Raw genomic sequence first — 23562 nt, 5'->3', positions numbered from 1 at the left:
TTCTAAACTGAACATTAAATAGGTAGGTTGACCATTGAGCAGACTTGACCAGGTAATTGTACCATTACCGTAGGGTCATCCTATAGTACACATGTTATCATAAAATGCCCCAACTGTAGTACACATCTTTTCACCACCATACAATTAGAAACTTAAAATAGCAGAATATTACCCCATAAAAAAATCATCTGTGATTGCATCATTACAGCAGACCATGCAAACAATTAAACGTTAACCTGGGAAGTCACACAATCACCATGCGCTGTAACTAAGCCCCTTTCTCCTCCAGTTCAAAACTTCCAGCACAATTTATTTATATTCTTTCATCTTCAACATGACAAAGTCGATACCTTTACCTTTATGTATCATTTAATTGTAGCCAGAGAATGTATCCAACTTTGCCCATGTGTTAGTCAGGTCCTATATCTGATCTACATGGTTAGTGAGAAATGTGCTATATATCTACAGTGTATGAGGAAACTCATCAAATCCCAATGAACTTACAGTATAAGACTTTCTAGCTTATGGTGTTTTATTTACGAACACCGAGATATTTCAAAACTGGCTCAACTTTCAGTATGCATCAAAATGATTTTAAACCTGCAAACATTAAATGAAATATCTCCCACCAATAAAGTACATTGATTCTATTGATAATCATAAATAATTTATTGATAGTTTCTTGCAAAAAATATCAAGTTCTGATAAATCTGTTTTCTTAATGTTGATGTTATACATCCTGTTAGACTTTATTCTACAGGATTACAATTTAAAAACAAGGGAATTCATGATTTTTGTTTTATAATTAAATCACCGTACCTTCTTCATATAGCAAATCCAAAATCCACAGTAAGTATGAAATGAGAGAAAAGTATAGTAGATGAAGATTTATTAAATGCATGAATGTAACAACTGTCCAATCTGACATCTTGTTGAATCTGACACATCAGTTTAAAAGGTCCATAATATACAACAGGAAGGTTTCCTTTTTCAAAAGTAACACTTTTCAAGACGTCAGATCAAATCATAATATGCAATTTTGATTGATAGATTTTAGTACAAATGATTTTAAAGAGATGTTTGTTGGAGTAATAATAAATCTACAGGGTTTTTAGTTTTCATATGAAATTTTATAACAAATGTCAGATGTGATTGGATGTCTGATTAGACAGGTTTTACTCCACACCCAGTCATGTGATTAATTTTATTAGCTTATCATTCTAAAACATACACACTTACTTGTACAGTAAAACAAACTTCAGGAAATCCAAACATTATTTGTCAATAACTGACAATAAATCTCTTGTTTATTATTTGCTACAAGTTAGAATTTCTCATTTGGTGTATCTAGAGTGTAAAAGAGTGTTTTACTGTACAAATGACAACATTATCACACAGGCTTTCACTCCTGGCAGAGCTCAGCAGGTGAATGAATATACATGTAAAGAGTGACTAAGTACAGCATTATAGACACCAAAAATGTAATATGATAGCTTTTTAAGCTATGACTGTCTACATTAAAGCTAGCAGGATTGCAATAAGACATGAACACTTCTTAATGGTTTTTCTCTTCTACCTAAAAAATGAAGTGTAAATTATAGAGCTATAAACTGCCATATTATCCTCCTCCTATCTAATATTTTCAGGTGTTTCTCTGCTTTTTTAATCTTTGACTAACTTGTGACATTCTAGTAAGTCAACATTCCACTACTGCAGCATAAATTCTTAATACCTTGAAGGTTCATAAACTTTTTCCGTTTCAGAAATTATCTGTAGTTTTAGGTTTCAGCAATGGTTTTTCAGATGTGGTATATTAAGTTGATCTTAAAAGTTGAAAAAAGGGTAGGAATAAATTTAAGTATCTTTTTATATTTTTTACCAAAAGTCATAAAAAATTTATCTGATTTGTACCCAACACTTCTCCAGTTTCTACTGTATTAAACAACTTGCAGGGACTCATCTTTTCATCATGTATCGAAGTCTGTCATATCCAAGGTCAATGATCTTTGTAGATGTTACTTTAAATACAATGTGAAATAGTTTATAGTTTACCTGCTAAAACTAGTCATCCACAGAAAGCATGAAATAAAGTAAACATTGTGTAATTCCATTTCTGCATGTATAAGTAATATACAAATGTATTCATATACTGGTCACATAGCTACAGTACTATCTTGTAAGTGTGCCAGAGCTTGTGAGCATGCTATCAAAACCAATCTACAGTTGATGAATCATCAGAACTGGTGAAAGCATCATGAAAACATGTGAATATGTCGTCAGAACTTGTGAATATGTCGTCAGAACCTGTGAATATGTCATTCAACCATGTGAATATGTCATCAGAACTTTTGAATATGTCATCAAAACTTGTGAATGTGTCATCAGAACTTGTGAATGTGTCATCAGAACTTGTGGATATGTCGTAAGAACTTGTGGATATGTCATTCAACCTTGTGAATATGTCATCAGAACTTGTGAATATGTCATCAGAACTTGTGAATGTGTCATCAGAACTTGTGGATATGTCATTCAACCTTGTGAATATGTCATCAGAACTTGTGAATATGTCATCAGAACTTGTGGATATGTCATTCAACCTTGTGAATATGTCATCAGAACTTGTGAATATGTTGTCAGAACTTGTGAATATGTTGTCAGAACTTGTGAATATGTTGTCAGAACTTGTGAATATGTCATCAGAACTTGTGGATATGTCATCAGAACCTGTGAATATGTCATCAGAACTTGTGGATATGTCATCAGAACTTGTGAATATGTCATCAGAACTTGTGGATATGTCATCAGAACCTGTGAATATGTCGTCAGAACTTTTGAATATGTCATCACAACTTGTGAATATGTCATCACAACGTGTCAATTTTGTGAATGTATCATCTGAACTTGTGATAAATATAATCAACACTTGAGCATCATTAGAACTGTAGAAAATATCATTAAAATCTGTTAAATCTGTCAGGAAATAATGTTTGTTATTAGATTTCATGTAAGATAAGAAATCAACAAGCACATGAGATATCAGTGATTAACTAGTGTCATTACTGTAATAAAGAAAGCTTTACATGTGATAAAAAAGCAAGTGACAAAATTTGAACAATTTGTTATATGATCTTTAACTAGTTAGATGAAATGAACAATATCTACAGTATCAAAAAAGAAAGACAAAATGGTGCCCATCACCTTTGATATCTGTTTAAAGAGTAAAACCTTGTTTAGAAACATTGTGAAGAGTCTTTTATGAAATGAAACTCTCTTGATATCAAAACAAGGTTCTACATCATACTAATAAGTAGGTAGTCATTCTAGCAGACTTCTATCTTATCATATTTACCTTCCTCGTCTCTATCCTGGGTCTAAAACAAGGGAATATTTCATGAAATTAAATTTCAAAATGTCCTTACATACAGTGTTATATATTTGATAGCAGTAAAATTTTCAATTTTGTTAAAGTTAAAACACACATTTTCGATAGAAAAGGCAATAGAATAGTGATAAAATTTCTATAGCCACAGTCAAACTCAATCTCCTTCACCTCTATAGACAGATTATAGCTACAGTCAAACTCAATCTCCTTCACCTCTATAGACAGATTATAGGAACAGATAAACTCAATCTCCTTCACCTCTATAGACAGATTATAGCTACAGTCAAACTCAATCTCCTTCACCTCTATAGACAGATTATAGGAACAGCTACAGTCAAACTCAATCTCCTTCACCTCTATAGACAGATTATAGGAACAGTCAAACTCAATCTCCTTCACCTCTATAGACAGATTATAGGAACAGTCAAACTCAATCTCCTTCACCTCTATAGACAGATTATAGGAACAGTCAAACTCAATCTCCTTCATCTCTATAGACAGATTATAGGAACAGTCAAACTCAATCTCCTTCATCTCTATAGACAGATTATAGGAACAGTCAAACTCAATCTCCTTCACCTCTATAGACAGATTATAGGAACAGACAAACTCAATCTCCTTCACCTCTATAGACAGATTATAGGAACAGTCAAACTCAATCTCCTTCACCTCTATAGACAGATTATAGGAACAGTCAAACTCAATCTCCTTCACCTCTATAGACAGATTATAGCTACAAACTCAATCTCCTTCACCTCTATAGACAGATTATAGGAACAGTCAAACTCAATCTCCTTCACCTCTATAGACAGATTATAGGAACAGTCAAACTCAATCTCCTTCACCTCTATAGACAGATTATAGCTACAAACTCAATCTCCTTCACCTCTATAGACAGATTATAGCTACAGACAAACTCAATCTCCTTCACCTCTATAGACAGATTATAGCTACAGTCAAACTCAATCTCCTTCACCTCTATAGACAGATTATAGCTACAGTCAAACTCAATCTCCTTCACCTCTATAGACAGATTATAGGAACAGTCAAACTCAATCTCCTTCACCTCTATAGACAGATTATAGCTACAGTCAAACTCAATCTCCTTCACCTCTATAGACAGATTATAGGAACAGATAAACTCAATCTCCTTCACCTCTATAGACAGATTATAGGAACAGACAAACTCAATCTCCTTCACCTCTATAGACAGATTATAGGAACAGATAAACTCAATCTCCTTCACCTCTATAGACAGATTATAGGAACAGTCAAACTCAATCTCCTTCACCTCTATAGACAGATTATAGGAACAGTCAAACTCAATCTCCTTCACCTCTATAGACAGATTATAGCTACAGTCAAACTCAATCTCCTTCACCTCTATAGACAGATTATAGGAACAGATAAACTCAATCTCCTTCACCTCTATAGACAGATTATAGGAACAGACAAACTCAATCTCCTTCACCTCTATAGACAGATTATAGGAACAGATAAACTCAATCTCCTTCACCTCTATAGACAGATTATAGGAACAGTCAAACTCAATCTCCTTCACCTCTATAGACAGATTATAGGAACACATAAACTCAATCTCCTTCACCTCTATAGACAGATTATAGGAACAGTCAAACTCAATCTCCTTCATCTCTATAGACAGATTATAGGAACAGTCAAACTCAATCTCCTTCATCTCTATAGACAGATTATAGGAACAGTCAAACTCAATCTCCTTCACCTCTATAGACAGATTATAGGAACAGTCAAACTCAATCTCCTTCACCTCTATAGACAGATTATAGCTACAGTCAAACTCAATCTCCTTCACCTCTATAGACAGATTATAGCTACAGTCAAACTCAATCTCCTTCACCTCTATAGACAGATTATAGCTACAGTCAAACTCAATCTCCTTCACCTCTATAGACAGATTATAGCTACAGTCAAACTCAATCTCCTTCACCTCTATAGACAAATTATAGGAACAGTCAAACTCAATCTCCTTCACCTCTATAGACAGATTATAGCTACAGTCAAACTCAATCTCCTTCACCTCTATAGACAGATTATAGGAACAGATAAACTCAATCTCCTTCACCTCTATAGACAGATTATAGGAACAGACAAACTCAATCTCCTTCACCTCTATAGACAGATTATAGGAACAGATAAACTCAATCTCCTTCACCTCTATAGACAGATTATAGGAACAGTCAAACTCAATCTCCTTCACCTCTATAGACAGATTATAGGAACAGTCAAACTCAATCTCCTTCACCTCTATAGACAGATTATAGCTACAGTCAAACTCAATCTCCTTCACCTCTATAGACAGATTATAGGAACAGATAAACTCAATCTCCTTCACCTCTATAGACAGATTATAGGAACAGACAAACTCAATCTCCTTCACCTCTATAGACAGATTATAGGAACAGATAAACTCAATCTCCTTCACCTCTATAGACAGATTATAGGAACAGTCAAACTCAATCTCCTTCACCTCTATAGACAGATTATAGGAACACATAAACTCAATCTCCTTCACCTCTATAGACAGATTATAGGAACAGTCAAACTCAATCTCCTTCACCTCTATAGACCAATTATAGCCACAGTTAGACTTAAGCTCGTTCACCACAAATCCTTTTCCATATTTATTATCACATTCCTTATCACTACTGCCACATCCTATTTAACATAAAGTGTATAAGCCATTCTGCCATTTTCCATAGCCACACCTTTTTATTTATATCTAAAGTCACATTCCTCCATCACTATAGCAACAGCACTCCATCTCCTTAGCAACACCTTTTTACATTTAGAGTAACACCTGTTCACATCTACTGCCACACCACTTCATACCTATATATAGCAATATCCCTCCTTATGTATAGCCCAAATCAACTCTTTTACCTTATAACATTTTTTGTTTAGTACCGTAAGTCATAAAGAATGAAAACTCACCTGTAGTGTTACCAGTGTCTTGTATACACCTCCCTGAGACATTAATTGGTCGTGTGTCCCCATTTCTACGATCTCACCGTCCTTAAACCCGGCAATTGTATCTGCAGTCTTAATGGTGGACAGCCTGTGTGCAATCACTATGGTGGTCCTGCCTGCTCTGGCCTTCACAAAAGAAATTCACATGTTACCATACTGATGCAATTTGTAAAATAGCTTATTCACCAATAATTATCAGGACCTATTCCAACTTCACGAGGATTCTAAATAAGAATAATTTTCTCCCAATTCTAATTAAAATAGCATCAAACTTTCCACAGCGAAGAAATTGTGAAACAAAATCTACCAACATTTATACGTAAATAGGTCCCCGACAGAAAATAAACCTTTCCTAATCTATGCCCACAAATTTTACTTTATGGTCCTGTTAAAGGCAACCTGATTTAAGACAATATGATGTGCTAGCCCCTTGGTCCTTGCAAAATTAAAAGGAGTATAACGGTAAACTCATATAAATTTCAGTGTTTAGGACTGAACTCTGACATATAACACTGGACTTCTAACACTGTCAACAGTATTTGTACAAAAGCTTCACTCTTAGCCTCCATAACTGACCTTTAACCTTTAACAGAGACCTTATAACCTATGAAGGACAAATGACCTTAAACCCTTGACCTATAAACAGTGATCTTCTGACCTTATCAATGACCCCCTGTACCACAACATCATTTCCTAGCCACAGGACTGACTTTTGATCTATAACAGTGGCTTTCTAACCTTATCAAGAGCCTCTTGTACGATGGCCTCACTCTCAGTATCAAGAGCTGATGTAGCTTCATCGAGCAGAAGAATCCGAGGATCCCTGACGAGGGCACGGGCGATGGCTACTCTCTGCTTCTGACCACCACTCAACTGGGCTCCTCGCTCCCCAACCAGTGTCTCGTATTTCTGATAAAACATATCAATCAATTTCAGCTTACAATTTCATTTAACCAGGCTGTGTTTGTCATATCTGTGTCACAGCATTCAGTATATAGTACCTATATATAGGATATGGCGGTCTACAGTGTAAACACAATTATATGCAAAATCAAACTCCCTCTATATTAAAAAAAAAAAAAAAAGACAAGATTTAAATGCATCAAAAGTCATGTTCTTATCATTCTTATACAAGAGGACATTCTTTTACACAAGACCAGTTAATATCACTGAAATTATCTATATAACAGAGGTAACTAACAAATCACATATTTATCATCAGCTCATATTTTTATATCAAAGGTCATTGTAACACTAGACATTCTTCTTAAATCAGAGATCATTCTATATAAGATTCTGTTTTTCTTAAACTAGATATATAATTTTGTATAAGACAAGAGGTCCACAGGCCTTAACAGTCATCTGACTGTAACGACCTTTATATGAAAAAGGCAAAACTGGCCTAAAATAAATTGCCCAACTATATTGCAGCTTACAAAGTCGACATTGTTGGTTCATAAAAATATTTTCTGCAAACTTGAATTCATATTCTTTTTGTATGCTACTACACAAATGCCATTACTCCAGACCTAATGCTTGTCGAAAAAGAATTTTTAAGATCTCAACTCACTTGGCCCAAGAGGTCTTGAATATAGGTCAAGGTAAATTATTTGAACAATCAGTAGCCCTTCATCTTCTTATAATGAAAAAATGACCTTTTTTGTTAATGAGAAGAAGTTGTTTGAAGATTTTAACACATTTGACCCCTGTGACCATTAAAAAGAAAAAAGGTCAAATCACATGAACAAAATTGGTAACCCTTCATCTCATATGCTACAGGGCCAATATCAGCACCCAAGGTCTTTTGGTTATTGAGAAAGAGTCATTTAAAGGTTTTAATATATTTGACCCCTGTGACCTTGAAGTATGTCAAGGTCATTCATTTCATCAACCTGGTAGCCCACTAACCCATCATGCTACAGGCCCCATATCAGCACCCTAAGCCTTTTGGTTATAGACAAGAAGTCATTTTAATGGAAAGTTTACGCACAGTGCATGGCGCATGTCAACATACAAAACATGATGGCTTTAGGTCATCCTAAACCTTTGGGTCAGATGACCTAAAATGTCATTTTCATATCAGAGGTCACTTTCATATGATCAGTCTTTCATTTAAAAGTAAACTTTCATATAAGAGAAAGGTTCTTAAACATAAATGGAAGCTGTATCACAACTGAATCTCATTAACTCAAAAGTTGGCAGGACAGTGACAAAACTTTGAATAACTAAGCATTTGATTCAAGTGAGTTTGAATGGTTGATGTGAAGTTTTGCAAGGATCAACAGAACAATTTGAATTAATAGGGTGTTTAGGTTATATGATTTTGAGATTAAGAGGTGCAACTGTATGTCAAAATGTTTCTGCCTTAAATAGAGAAGTAATTCCTATGTCAGAATTCTTACGTCCGGAAGATTGCTGATGAAGTTGTGAGCATTAGCCATCTCTGCTGCCTTTCTGATTTCATCATCAGTGACGTTTTCTCGTCCATATCGGATATTTTCAGCAATTGTAGTGGCAAAGAGGACTGGTTCCTGACTCACTATACCAATGTGCTGTCTGAGCCACGGTACATTTAGTTCACGGATATCTGTACCATCTATCAAAATCTGATAATACAAAATTCAGATGTTTCAGATATTAGTAAATGTCAATTTTCTTTCAACTTTCAAATGATGATATCTGGCATTGTGTTTGTAATTGTAAGGTTTATTATTGGACTAAAAAGGATATACATAGACAACATTCACTTGTACAACTTGGAAAATTCAACAAGTTCCCCAATGACCTATCTATTATCAATGATTTGCAACTATCATTAGATGATATCAATTTGATATGAAATTCAAAACTGTATTCTGAGGAAGCAAAACTCCAAAAAGAAATACATTCTATAAACTATTATACTGATACTGTGGATCAACAAAATTCACAAACTTAATGAGAACATATAACAAATACACTGTATGACAAAAGATAATACTGGTCTCAATATATTGTATGACAAAAGATAATACTGGTCTCAATATATTGTATGACAAAAGATAATACTGGTCTCAATACTTTGTATGACAAAAGATAATACTGGTCTCAATATATTGTATGACAAGTATTATACTTGATTTAACACATTAAATTTGAGAAAAAATAAAACTGATTCAATACTTTAAATTCATGACAAAAGGCAATACAATATATTTGACCTTGTGATACAAACCTGCCCTTCTGTTGGGTCATAGAATCTCTGCAGTAGCTGAACCATGGTACTCTTACCACATCCACTAGAGCCCACCAAGGCTACTGTCTGACCATTAGCCACATGTAGGCTAACACCCTTCAGGACCTGCAATCAGGACTCTTAACAATTAATAATGGACATTAAAGCAAGAATTATGTTTCTTCAGAAGACAACTTTTTCCATATTTTCCATTACCCGTTAAGTTTCCTATCAAATTAGCTACAGATACAGCACAAGGATTAGAAATATAGAATACATGGTCACTGTCTTAAAATATAAGCTGTATTTTGGCAAGGATGAAAAAAGACAAAAGTGGCGAGCCTCTGGCAAGTCACTTTTGTCTTTCTTCACCCTTGCAAAAATGTGTTTAAAGACACAAACCATGTATTCTATTTATCCTGCAACATTGATTAACAAGGGTCTAATTGAAGCACAAAATATGCCTATCGCCAGTCTTCGACGGAGAAGCAGTGTCTTGGAATAATCTGAATATCATTTGGGGAAGTTTTAGCCATGTCATACCACCATTTGCCAATATAGTATGTAAACTTATGATTTACATACACTATATACTAACAAGGGAAGTTTACGAAAAATCAACAAAGGGGGAATAACTCAGACACGATGCATGCGATGTGGGCACTTTTTATACATGACGGTGACCAGAGAGCAAGGAGTCACAAAGTTATGGCCCGGACAAGGGAAGATTACGAAAAATCAACTAAGGGGGAATAACTCAGAAACTACGCATGCCAGGCAGGCAATTTTTATACGCTACACTCCATCACCTTGAGATATATATGTGTACAAAGTATGGTGACAATAGACCGAGGACTCACAAAGTTATGGCCTGGACAAGGAAAGTTTACAACAGACATACGGACGGAAAGACAGACGCCATACTATAATATTTATATTTCTAAATGTAATAGTTGAGTGAATTCAGAGAGTAATTCTGTTTTGTCATTGCTCAATACAGAAAAAATGTATGAGGCAGGCATATTTTGACAATGGCAGTGTCAGTTGCAGGATAAATAACATTTTTAGGTTAATCCTATTGAAATTCAAAATTCAATTTCAGTTTGTAAAACATAGGAAAACATACAGACCTCGACTTCTTTTCGTGCCGGATAAGTAAAGCGTACTCCACGGAAATCCACATTTCCCTGGATCCTGTCAGGTTGCTTCCCACCTTTGGATTCACTGTCTATATCTGGTTTCTATAAAGATATTATTTTAGTATCATAATAGTGAACTAAATACATCATGTAATCATCATTGGAGCATGAAATGTGTGATTTTTCAACTATTCTACTTAAGGGATGATGTTTCACAATAACGCCTCTTGTCAGTTATCTTTCCCTATGCATGTGCAAAGACTAACTCCTTCTTTCCCTTTGTAAACATGGGATGATATTGGTGAAATGCCTGCTACAGTGTGGAGATCAGCTGCTTAATTAGCAACCAAAGCTCCAAATGGGATCACAAAGCTCTAAACAGGATCACAGCAACTGCTATCAATTATCTATCATTAAAAAAACTGGCTACTGTTTGAATTATCTGACCAAGCTGAAAAATATTGTATTTTCTAAAAATATAATTTAAATCCATTCATTTCTGAAATGGCAGTAAGAATTTATAAAGATGGATAAACTCAAAGACCCACAGATCATCAATGAAAAGCCATTGGGAAAATCACATCCTGTAATGGGTGTTAGCTAGTGAAAATTATACAAAAGGATAGGCATATGTGGCATAAACAGTCAAACATTTTCTGAAATGTTGATCACAACAGGAAATAAACACCCCTTCAGTATGAAAAAGAATATACAGTTCTACCTATATTTTTTTCCTCAGATATCTCAAAACAGCTTGACATGTTTTTACCCATCTCACAGCATACATACCTGTTCTATGAGTTGAAAGATAATGTACGCAGCTCCTCTGGCCACTGCAAGACTCTGGAGATGTGGAGCTGCATTACCAAGTGAAAACGCACCAATCAGCACACTGAAGAACACCTGAAATTACACATACCATCACAGGTGAGAATTGACAGATCTGGGGCTATGTTATCGTCAGTGAGGAAGTAGGATATCTTTGAATCAGGCCTGTCACTTCTAGTAGTAATCAACCCAATTACAGAATTGAAGCATGCCTACATGAGAAAGAGTCAACACAGAGATTAATATTGCAAGTTAGCTCAATCGACTTTTATTTTTTCCTCGTTAAAACTGCAGTTAAATTGGTGGGCAAAAAGATAGATGCAAACAAATAAAATATATATATAAATGTGAATATCAATTTAAGATATTGCTAATATTATCATCTATAGATGCGATGAGACCAGTGGAAGACTGAATATTTGTGTCCATTATCGTGCCACTATCAAACTTTTACCACTCAAGAAAACTTACGATCAGGACTTTCCCGATACTGTAACCATCATCACGAACAAGCTTGGCACCATACCAGAATCCAAGAGCGTATGACCCCATCATGATGAACCAAATGATTCCCATAGATAATCCACTTGTGATACTTTTCTTTATACCAATCTTCTTGGCATGTTCCAAGTTTTTGTCATATCTAGAAAATTAAATGATTCACAATATGAAAAGGCTTCTTTTTCTCTGTAATAAATTTACTGATTTTTTTTCTTCAGTTTTTTTTTCAGATTGAAAAAGAATGAATTTTCTTTCTTGTAGAATTAAAGCACATCATATTCCTCTTAATATCACATTTTATTTGTCAAAACTATAACATGATATTAAGCAGCATAACATTCACTTAATATGCCAAATCATTTGTGTATTGGTTTGCAAAGTATACTCCTGACTATCTAAATATTACTTCTGTCAAGACTACGATTATATACCTAACAAACTCCTTTTTCTGTCCTCCGAAGGCGACAACTGTTCGGATTGAGCTGAGTACCTCTTCTGCCACCGATCCTGCCTTGGCATAAGCCTTCAACTCCATACTGGACATTGTTCCCACCAACTGTTGTAACAAAAAAGAACATGTTAAAGAGGGATTTATACAGGGTTTTTTTATCACTGGTGGATGAGAATACTTAGTTTTAATCTGGAGGTTTCTTCAATGCATAACACTAACCTTATTCATGACAAATCCTGTCGCTGCTAGTAGTGGACTTATGGCGAGAATTACCAAAGTCAGTTTCCAACCATAATAGAAACCTATTACAAACCCAGCCAGAAAACCCGAAAACCACTGCCAGAATGATCCAAGCTTGTCCCCGATACCAGCATGGATTTTGTTAATGTCGCTGTAAAAAGGAAGAGAAGAAGAAAATTATTATCAACAAATTTCTTTTTATTTGTAAACAATCTCTCCATCTGTGTCTGTGGCCCTTGCATGCTGACCAAATTGTTATCGTCCCATTCATATTGTAAAGAAGCATGGCGGTCGTTCCAGTATTTGACCTATAACCCAATATCCTATCGATCCAAGGATGCAGAAGACTATTGTAAACTTCCACTATGGCTTCGAAGTAACTGCGAAACTCCAGAAGATATCATTGGGATCATATTAAAAGACATTAAATCCACAAGAATGTTATTCTTATTTCAATCTTCAAATCATCCTGTGTATGATTACAAACGATATTCCATATGCAAGCTTTTTAGTTACTTATGTGATATATTCCATTCACACTTACTTCATACATACAGAAATGATTTTACAAATTCAATTATGAAATTATCTCTTTTTGAGTAGACAAATGATATACTGTATGCAGAGTGCCTGAACACATAAGCAGATTATGTCTGTGTGACATTTAAATTGATCACTATCTAATACTAGTTGTTAAATTTATGACATCACAGGTGATAGCCTCCCATTCAGTGCAAGCCACCCTTTGAATAATTGAACAGGTGAAAATTGTACACTTCACACGTCAATATCTTGGTATTGGGCTGGCCAATTTTAGTGGATTTTCAAATTTTTTGAACATTTACAATAACACTGTTTTCATTTCTATTTTCACTCAGAGTACAATTTGAAGTAGCTGATACAGTAACAATTATGCTATACTCATGAAGAGAACAGTATCTATACATAAATTGTGGTAAAATGATAAACTATGGATTTAAGACGTACTCAGACAAACGGGTGTTCAGCTCTCCTGATTCATGCGTATCAAACCATCCTATTTCTTGACGAATAACATTCTTGAAGAATGCTTGCCGGATTCTGTGTGACTGGCGCTCAGCGGCAATGGCCCAGAAAGTGACCTGACAATATCCGACCACAAGTACACCACATCCAATTACTGGAGGGAAAAATAAACATACTGTCAACAACAACAACATAACAGCTATAAAAAACAGGATATTGATTAATACAAAATAAAAAATTCAAGAATGATGTTATAAACTTAGTTGTCTATTTCTGCTTCTATGGCTCATGTAGATGTCCTGTTTATATTACATGTCTCCTAAGTAATTACTGAAATCAACTACATGTTATGAAACACTAGAAAGATTTTTATGCATATATTAAATCGCATCTGAGTAATTTTGCATATTAAACAGTAAGATATATAAATGTTGTTTATCTGAGTTATTATCAACAACATGGACCTAACATTTATAACAGATCTTCCATGTACTGATTTTTGTTTTTTTCATACACTGATAAAACACAACATTAATATTTACTGATCATATGTTGTCAAAATATTATGAAAGTATGAATTTCACATATAGACAGAAAATGAGACTGGAAAAAAATATCTGAAACCTTTTTATACATTCAAACTTTTGAAATGTCAAAAACTGTTTTATTCTTTATTACCATGTAGTAAACATACAGCTAGTAAGATTCCGACTCTTATTTTGTATATATAATGCTAGTATACTTACTGATATAATAAATGGCGAAGGTGCCCATTTGGTCGAGAAGGCTGTTTTCCAGCTGGTAGTCAAGCTGTGGTAGGTAGTCACTGATGTTACTTACGTTTCTGTATTGTCTGTAACCAACATATGATAAAGACAATCAGTTTACATTCACATTTAGGGAGACGGGGAATATAATAACAGTAAATAAGATATTGCAGACAATACTTATCCCCACATAGTTCAACTGATGCACAATAACAGATGGCCAAGTACTTGAAGTCTGGTCAAAAGCCAGTAGGCATGACAAAGACTTGAAAAATATAGTAACAGTGACCTTGACCTTAGCTATACAACCCTGAAACTCTAACTTGTCCCTGATATTATGGTCTCTTAGAAGAATGTAAAGTTTTATCTAACTCACTTTAGGAACAAAGTCACCAGAGAGCTTACATTGATTCTCGGAAAATAATAATGGTTAGCTTGACCATGACCCAACATCCCAGAAAATCAAACATGTCCATTTGGCTATATTACATATCACTGTTTGGAAATTTCTAGGAATTTTTCAGCCATATTTGAAATCACACACAATATTACTTTCTAAACACACTTTCTTTGAAAAACATCAGTTGAATGAAATATGATGCTATCTTATTTGTTTTGATACCTGAGCAACTCTGGATTAGAGAAAGCTTCGTCCCGGGTAAATGTCAGAGTGTACCCCATAGCTACCAGGATAGCATAGATGGAGTCCACTGCAGTACTGTACAGGCCAGAATTCACAAACAGATCTATCATGTCTCCAAACACGATGATCATTCCCGGCAACGCAGCACCATGACAACAGGCTGTTAGTGACCCCAGAATCATCAGGAGAACGTCACCACATGTAGCAAACTTAAACTAAAATAAACAAGGTTACCATCAGTGAAAGCCCACTTCCTGACTTAAGTTAGAAGTATTAACCTATATTGCTGTTTAATAATACCTTGAAGCCACCCCTTTTGGCTCTCTAGCCTTTATATGTTATTTCAGTTGGACGTGATCTGCACTTTCCCATGTTAGATAAATAATTGCTAGAGAGCCAAAAGGGGTGGCTTCAAGGTATTATTAAACAGCAATATAGGTTAATACTTCTAACTTAAGTCAGGAAGTGGGCTTAATAAATGATAATGTTGCTAAATGAAATGGTGATAGATATGTGTTGACATACAACCAGATATTGGTGGATAAATACAATTCATGATACCGTCATTTTTCCTGTCATCTATACATATAACACAGATCTTCTGACAAAGTCAGTAAGATGACAGGGGTAGAGATACCATAATTACAGGACGTCCCTAGGAGACAGGGGTAGAGATACCATAATTACAGGACGTCCCTAGGAGACAGGGGTAGAGATACCATAATTACAGGACATCCCTAGGAGACAGGGGTAGAGATACCATAATTACAGGGCGTCCCTAGATGACAGGGGTAGAGATACCATAATTACAGGACGTCCCTAGGAGACAGGGGTAGAGATACCATAATTACAGGACGTCCCTAGGAGACAGGGGTAGAGATAGCGTAATTACAGGACGTCCCTAGAAGACAGGGCTAGAGATACTGTAATTACAGGATGTCCCTTGAAGACAGGGGTAGAGATACTGTAATTACAGGACGTCCCTAGGAGATAGGTAGAGATAGCGTAATTACAGGACGTCCCTAGGAGACAGGGCTAGAGATAGCATAATTACAGGACGTCCCTAGAAGACAGGGGTAGAGATACTGTAATTACAGGATGTCCCTTGAAGAAAGGGGTAGAGATACTGTAATTACAGGACGTCCCTAGGAGATGGGTAGAGATACTGTAATTACAGGACGTCCCTAGAAGACAGTGGTAGACATACCGTAATTACAGGACGTCCCTAGGAGACAGGGATAGAGATACTGTAATTACAGGACGTCCCTAGGAGACAGGGGTAGAGATACTGAAATTACAGGACGACCCTAGGAGACAGGGATAGATATACTGTAGTGTAATTCTAATTCAACTTTTATAGAAAGGGAACAAATGAAAAATTGTGACCCCAGTATAATTAAACTCCACTATAACTTACGACTTCAAACATTCCCACCATCTTTGCCTCTTCCTCATCTTTCTTCTCTTTATCACCTTCATCACTTTTCGCACTTGAGCCTCTCGATTTTGCTGAATTGTTTGCATCTGAAAGGGCGACTCTGTTGAGGTCAGCAGCTGACTTTCCATTGGCCTTGTAAGCTTCATCTTCAGAATCTATTTATAGCACAAGACATAATCTATATTAGCACATAAAGGATTCCTTGTTCCTTGATTATTCTGGTCTGTTTTTCTTTTTTTTTTTTGTCTACAAATGATGTTGCACACTTGTTCAGTTTCAAAAACTTCTGATTACCTGAGGGAAAATAAGCTGCTGCAGCAGCCATGTTGTGTGTATATATATATATATATACAACACAGAAAAATAGAGGGATATAGCAGACAAATGACGCAAGCTGGAAAGTCAAGAGTCCCAAACAAACCTGACATCACCTAGCAACCATCTAAACCTACACAATGAACTGAACAGTATTGATCCAGATAGAATTATCATACAGGTACTTGATTTTTATGAAATACACTATATGATCTTGTAATTACTATGACACATTAAACTGACAAATTAGACAAATATATTTTGTTTTTCTTTAATTTACCAACTCTTAAATCAGATTTATACAGTCTTATTTCTCTTCAAACAAGTCACAACTATCACCTGATGCTGGTATGAACAAACAAATCTGCATATACACTTTGAAACACGAGCAAAGCTGTTTTTTCATGCCTCTGAAAATTATTAATGATTATTCCCAATATGACACTTACATAGTTTTTTTTTTGTTTTTTGAATTTCAATGATTAAAACATATCAGATTTCTGTTTAAAGTTGAGCTAAACTAACAACTCTTTACAATAAGCCTCAGACATAAGTCAAAACACATGTCATATGAACACATTTTCTAAATGAAGCTATGTAAATATATTTTACATTCGTGAGATCAGAGTCAACACAGTTCTCTACACATGTGTACATAATAATCTTCTTAACCCATCTGTCTGAAGCAACCGATTGTCAGGGCACATATAGCCTTAACTTGCTTCCAGTCCAAAGACATGACATTCTTCAATCTAAGAATGCTGAATTTCCATTTTAAATAAATGGAAATTTATTTCAGCGACAGTTCAACATTTTAGGTAAATACAGATACCTTATTGCTGTTTATTCAAATAACATTAACTATTATCAACCTAAATTTTTTACCAATTTTAAATAATTTGACAAGAGAAGCAGAAAAACTGTTTATTCTGGTCACTTTGTTTTCGGGAACCTTATCTTATTGGAAACTCATCTATAATTCATATCAAAAGAAATAATGGTATATGATGGATGGCTAAAAGTTCAATAAAATTTTGACAAGAGATCATATGGGATTCACCTCAGTGTGAATGTGAACATCATATCTACAAGCATGATAAACTATAACAGATGGCTTTAGATAACAGGTGGAAAAGGATTCATGAGGTGAATACATATCAAAATATAAAATACATAGACAAAAAAGGTAAAATGGATCATTAGAATCACTTCAACCGTAAATTCAATATGATAAAAATCTGACAATTATAGATGACATAGAAGATAAAACAACATCTGGATTCCATGGTTTTATTTTATTCTTGACAATTAAACAGAACTGGTATTCATGCTATTTATAAGCAAAATGATTTCTGTGAAATTTTGAAATCATAAAGATCATGTTGGTATACAACACTAGTGACACAAAAAACTGAAATATAAATAAACACATCCATACAAATACAAAAATGACATAATGTCCATATTACTTCAGTCTTATGTCTTCTGTTGATTATGGTAGACTATACATACTAATTTATACAATATACAGCTCTTGGATATGCTGAGATACAAAAAACAAAAATTCAGGTGATGACAAGTTATCAAGACTGGTTATTAACATTTCTAGGAAGAAATTCATAATATAAGGCTATGACCTTTTCCTTATTCTAGGTCAAAGTTCAGATATTAATGTCATGATCTTATACAGGATTGAGTATTAACTTGAAGCAGGAAACAAGGTCGCAGTAAAGTCAAAGGTTATGACCTTGTACATGGGAAAAACAAACCAATAAAATGCCAATAAGCAGGCAAGGCAGAGGTCATAGTGAAGGTGGGAAATATTTCTACTTCTAAACCAATAGCACATGGAAACAAAGGGAGATCACTGCTGAAGAAAACACAGAATGTTAACTGAGAAAGTGAGTTCAAGTAGAAGAAACACAAACAATCAATACATGGACATCCACAAAGTACCTGTATGTGACCATGGCAACAGGCTTCAGTGATACAAAACAAAATTCCTAAAAGTGATCATGGCAACATGCTTCTGTAGTACTATATGTTTATGTACAGTAAGTACTACATTTGCTTGTTTCAGGCACTGGTAAAGAACTTTAAGATTTAACAAAACCTGTCAACATTTAATTCCCAAACTTCTGATTGCCATTGAGAGTGATTCTTTGGTATTCATAAACTGACTGGTACATGTAGTTAAAGACCTATGATTCCAAAATGGAATTTTAGATCTGATTTACTAAATGTCTAGCACAGTATTACAAGTTTACATCAATTTATACAGCACTAACACTATAGTTTAGACAGCTATGATCAATGCTATAGTTTAGACAGCTATGATCAGTGCTATAGTTTAGACAGCTATGATCAATGCTATAGTTTAGACAGCTATGATCAGTGCTATAGTTTAGACAGCTATGATCAGTGCTATAGTTTAGAGCTATGTTATTGCTATAATTAAGACAGTATAATCTAACTGTTATCTACAATAAGAAGTATACCTAACTAATCAATTCATCATTGACCACTACCCTTTTTTTTTTATTTCTTGACAACAAATTTATGCACTTTCTATCAAGCAAGATAATCACTATGTTGCATTTTGTGAAATATTAAGTAGTGAGAAAATATGTTTGAACAAAACCTTTTAAAATATTTAAATTCACATCCATAAAGATTTACTTCTGATAAAATGTTATAAATTCCTGTAATAATCTGCATTCTTCACTGTTATATCAAAACAACTATCAGATGCCACCAATATAACCCCTAGTTATTTGATCTAGTATGTTGCATTGACCTTTGACACACTAGCAACAAAAATGAATATTCCTTCATTTTCTCTAAGAAACAGTACACATAGACAAATTCTGTTTGACTTAGCATTGACATTGACCTTTGAAAGATCACATTATATAAATTAATGTCCCTGTAGTGCTATCCATTGCAAAAGTATGAGTTTTCAGCAAGTCATTTGTTTTTTGGTACATACCTAAAGACAGTGACTTTAACTTCTGACAAACTGAGCCAAAAGTCCTTCAATTTCTTACATCTCTCATAAGTAAAATTGGCAAACCAAGTTTTTTCCATTATCTTAATTGCTTTATGAAATTTTATTTTTATTTTTCAAAACCATTGACCATGGTCAGACCAAGCCTGAACACAATCCACATTTTAGTATCTAGAAACAAACAATGGATGAATCAGGATGGCTTGACATAATTCAATATAATTGCAATATATCTGGGGTTTTTTTTGTATGATGAAAATATTACATTTCTGTATTATTTTCCCCCTGCATAAGAATTCCCTAAAGTTAACTTGTGGCAGCTGTTATTTTGAATGATTATATCCCTAAAACGAGGTGACACACAAACAGAAGGAAATGCAATGTTAGCTACAAAACATGCCCAACTGAAAAACCTACCTTTGTGGCCTACCTTGCCATTGCTGGATTGTGCAGCTGTAATTAAAGTCATACTGACCTGACGCAAATATTCAGATACTTTAAATGTATAACATTTACTAAATCTTTACAAAGGCTAATTGTTTATCCATGAAGAAAATCCTGCCATTTTACAATTCAATAAAGCAATACACATCTATCAGAATATGTAAAAGTTGATTAGACAGATCCTGTATATAAGTTAATCATGATCCTACATGCTTTTTTTTTGTTAAACATTTAACCTAAAATAATAAAATAGCTTTCTTGCTTTTGTTTTTTGTTCTTTATGATTTTATAAGTGCAGCAGTCCTAACTATGACCTCAGAAATGGTTGAGCAGAGAAAACCAGTTATGCCTTTGTCAAGCTTCTAACTAGCCCAGACCAACTCTTAGCTGAAATTAATATTTCAAAAGGTCATTCTGTCATATAAAAAATTATAATATGCATCTGTTCTTGTTGTACATATTCTTCAAATTCCAATAAGGATAATAATATCTCGTCAAGACGAGGTGCTATGTAGTTATTGAGGAAGAAAGTGAACCGACAGAAAGCTGACAATTTTCTATAATATTGTGCATATAAAGTATTAACAATTAAAATGTTTCTGGAAAATTGGAAATGCTCATTAAATGAACAGACAGAATGTAACCACTCGGCTATTTTTCCGAATTCCTGACATAAGTTGTACCTCTAATGACAACTAGTACCAAATTCCTGACATTAGGTGAACCACTAATGATAAACCATGCCTGATATATGTAAATGAGGATGAAATTAATATATTAATACGTAGTCACTGAGATCTGTAGTAAGAATATTCTGTTATTCAATCCACATTGGTATACTTTGTTAGTAAATACATTTTCTGTTTTCCTGTTAGTGAACAGACATAAAAACATACAGCAAGTTAAAGCCCACTGCGGTAGGATTTTCATGCCAAAAAACTATAATGAGTGAAAACTATCAAACAGTTGAAATAAAACAGGTTTAGTCAGCTTTCCAAAAACTTTAAGATAGATTCATTCAGAGTACAGAAATTCCGAATGAAAATTAAATGTAACTTTTAAATTTATACTAATGAATCAATATAATTAATCAAACTTGAAAAAAAAATTTTTCGATGGTAATATGTATTTGTTTTTTAAGGTGCTCTAATTAATAATTTGTCATCTTCATAAAAATGTTCAGAATATCCATATTGAAGGTTTCAGAGTATTAACTGGTATATTAAAGCTGAAAAGAGTTATTAAAAAGCTGATGGCACTACCAGTGGCAGTTCTTAAAAGCACAAACATCTCTAATATTTTAATCAAGTGTAAGATTATGGAGGAAGAAAACTGATTTATTGTACAACGTTGAAACACTGATACATATGAAAGCAAAGTTTTCAGAATCAATTGACCTGATTACTGAAACCACAGAAATAATGCTTTCAACCATGTACCTGTAGAAAGAAGCTTGAAATTGAAATTCAAAGGGAGATAATTTGCATACAAAAGTTAATACTCACCTGAAGAATATTCTACATGGGGTTGGCCGTTTGAGTTGGGCCCTGAGGATTGGTTGTTGGCATCTAAAATAAGGCAGAAAAAACAAACACATTCACCAACATGCAACTTCATGCAAATCCATAAGCACATTTACACCATTAATGCACCACAGACAATATTTCTACTTACAACAGGTAACATCCATATGGCTGGCCAATATCAGTAACTAATATCACCCATGCATTTGTCTATGTAGCTTTAAGTCTCAGTCAAGCAGCTGCTAGTACTGGTAAATGCATGTGGATTATGCAGGAACAACAGTTTATCAACAGCAACAAATGCCAGAAAAATCTTGGCACCCATTGATTTTCTATTACTTCTGAAAGGATGATTAGAAAACAATAAATATATCAATATATGATACTTTTACAATATTTGTCAATATTAATTCAATGTTCATTCCTTCTGGTGACTGTTTTTCAACAATCTAAAAGATTTGTTTAGTCTTGTATTTAGATTATCAAGTCACCAAAGCATTCTAATGGTGGTCTCTTAAGTGTAGCTTCAGTTAACATAAACAGTGTTGCAAGATCCGGTGTAGGAGGATCAAAATGGGGAAACCATGCATGATTAAAAATGCAAGGCTTTTGATGAAATCTTCAGACAAGGAAAAGGAACAATTCTTGAAACTGAGTAAATTTATCTGAATCCAGCAGATAAGTCCATTTTTTTCCCCCAACATACAATTTAGCTTGTCAAATCTAGTTTATACAATACAATAATGTTTTATTTTAGTGTCACACACCATATTTTACAATAAACCTTTAAATTATTGACAAACATGCTGATGTCAAGCCTGACTTGGCACAAGACTGGTAAAAATTCATGGTTATCAAAACAATACATGATATTGGCCTGTCTGGGGTGAATTAAGCAGATGCTCTGATAAAGAAGAAACAAATAAGAAGTAGCTAGGACAAAGTTTTGCACATGACCATTAAACATGAAAATTTCAGTAAGAATACAAGAATAGAAGAAAAGGGAACAGATACAAGTGTATAAATGCTGAAAAAGACAAGGCTTCAGCTGTAAACTTATTTAGTGATTTTTTCCATGAAAAGCTGAAAATAAACTCATTTTATCCATTGATGGGATTTCATTTCTTGTTTTTCATCACTGACTTTGAAAAGAAATAATCTTGAATCTGGTCTTTGGCAGCTGAGAAAAGCTCTTAAATGGTATTACATGTGAATTTGAAACTTAATAATTTTATATGCAATTATAACAGAGTTACCTCCCTTCATGTTTATGTTATCCTTCTCATATCTATTCCTGGAAGAATGAGAATCATGGTAATGTTATCATTGCTAATTAAGGGCAACAGGATCAGAAATTTACAACAGAATAGATCTAATATATATTCAACCATTGTCAGGTTGTTTTCCTAAAGTGATATGCTAAAGAAATTTGATAATGTTTTTCTGAACAAATTCATTGCGTCAGATTTCAATTAGCATTCCCATTAATTCACTTTGGAGTAAATGGAAAGTTCATTGGAAGGTCTAGACTGGTTTCTCGTTTTATTATCTGTGGTGTCCAAATAAGATAAATGTCAATAAATTGCCAATATGTCAACAAAATCCATGCTCCCTGGAGGATTTACCTTTTTTCTAATGTTTCCAGAGGCTGGCCTTGTG

General features: G+C 34.3%; 1 protein-coding gene across 1 annotated transcript in view; it reads right to left on the bottom strand.

Moving 5' to 3' along the window:
* LOC132565422 (ATP-dependent translocase ABCB1-like) overlaps positions 1–23169 on the bottom strand; it is a 34209-nt gene extending 11040 nt beyond the window's left edge. Inside the window, exons 1-16 of the mRNA XM_060230063.1 lie at positions 23160–23169; positions 21886–21948; positions 16594–16769; positions 15156–15391; positions 14513–14610; positions 13749–13920; positions 12741–12912; positions 12502–12626; positions 12041–12212; positions 11531–11644; positions 10733–10843; positions 9603–9728; positions 8791–8994; positions 7127–7297; positions 6353–6514; positions 3350–3371 (exon numbers count right to left, since the gene is read on the bottom strand). Of these exons, the coding sequence (XP_060086046.1) occupies positions 3350–3371; positions 6353–6514; positions 7127–7297; positions 8791–8994; positions 9603–9728; positions 10733–10843; positions 11531–11644; positions 12041–12212; positions 12502–12626; positions 12741–12912; positions 13749–13920; positions 14513–14610; positions 15156–15391; positions 16594–16769; positions 21886–21948; positions 23160–23169 (2134 nt within the window). The remainder of the gene's footprint in view (positions 1–3349; positions 3372–6352; positions 6515–7126; positions 7298–8790; positions 8995–9602; positions 9729–10732; positions 10844–11530; positions 11645–12040; positions 12213–12501; positions 12627–12740; positions 12913–13748; positions 13921–14512; positions 14611–15155; positions 15392–16593; positions 16770–21885; positions 21949–23159) is intronic.
* Positions 23170–23562: the final 393 nt, after the last annotated feature.

The sequence above is a fragment of the Ylistrum balloti genome, unplaced genomic scaffold (assembly GCF_031769215.1).
Source record: "Ylistrum balloti isolate Yb309-2 unplaced genomic scaffold, AGI_CSIRO_Ybal_v1 Utg369722, whole genome shotgun sequence".
Lineage (NCBI taxonomy): Eukaryota > Metazoa > Mollusca > Bivalvia > Pectinida > Pectinidae > Ylistrum > Ylistrum balloti.
Note: the sequence above shows the minus strand (reverse complement) of the source record. Positions and strands in the feature narration are given on the sequence as shown.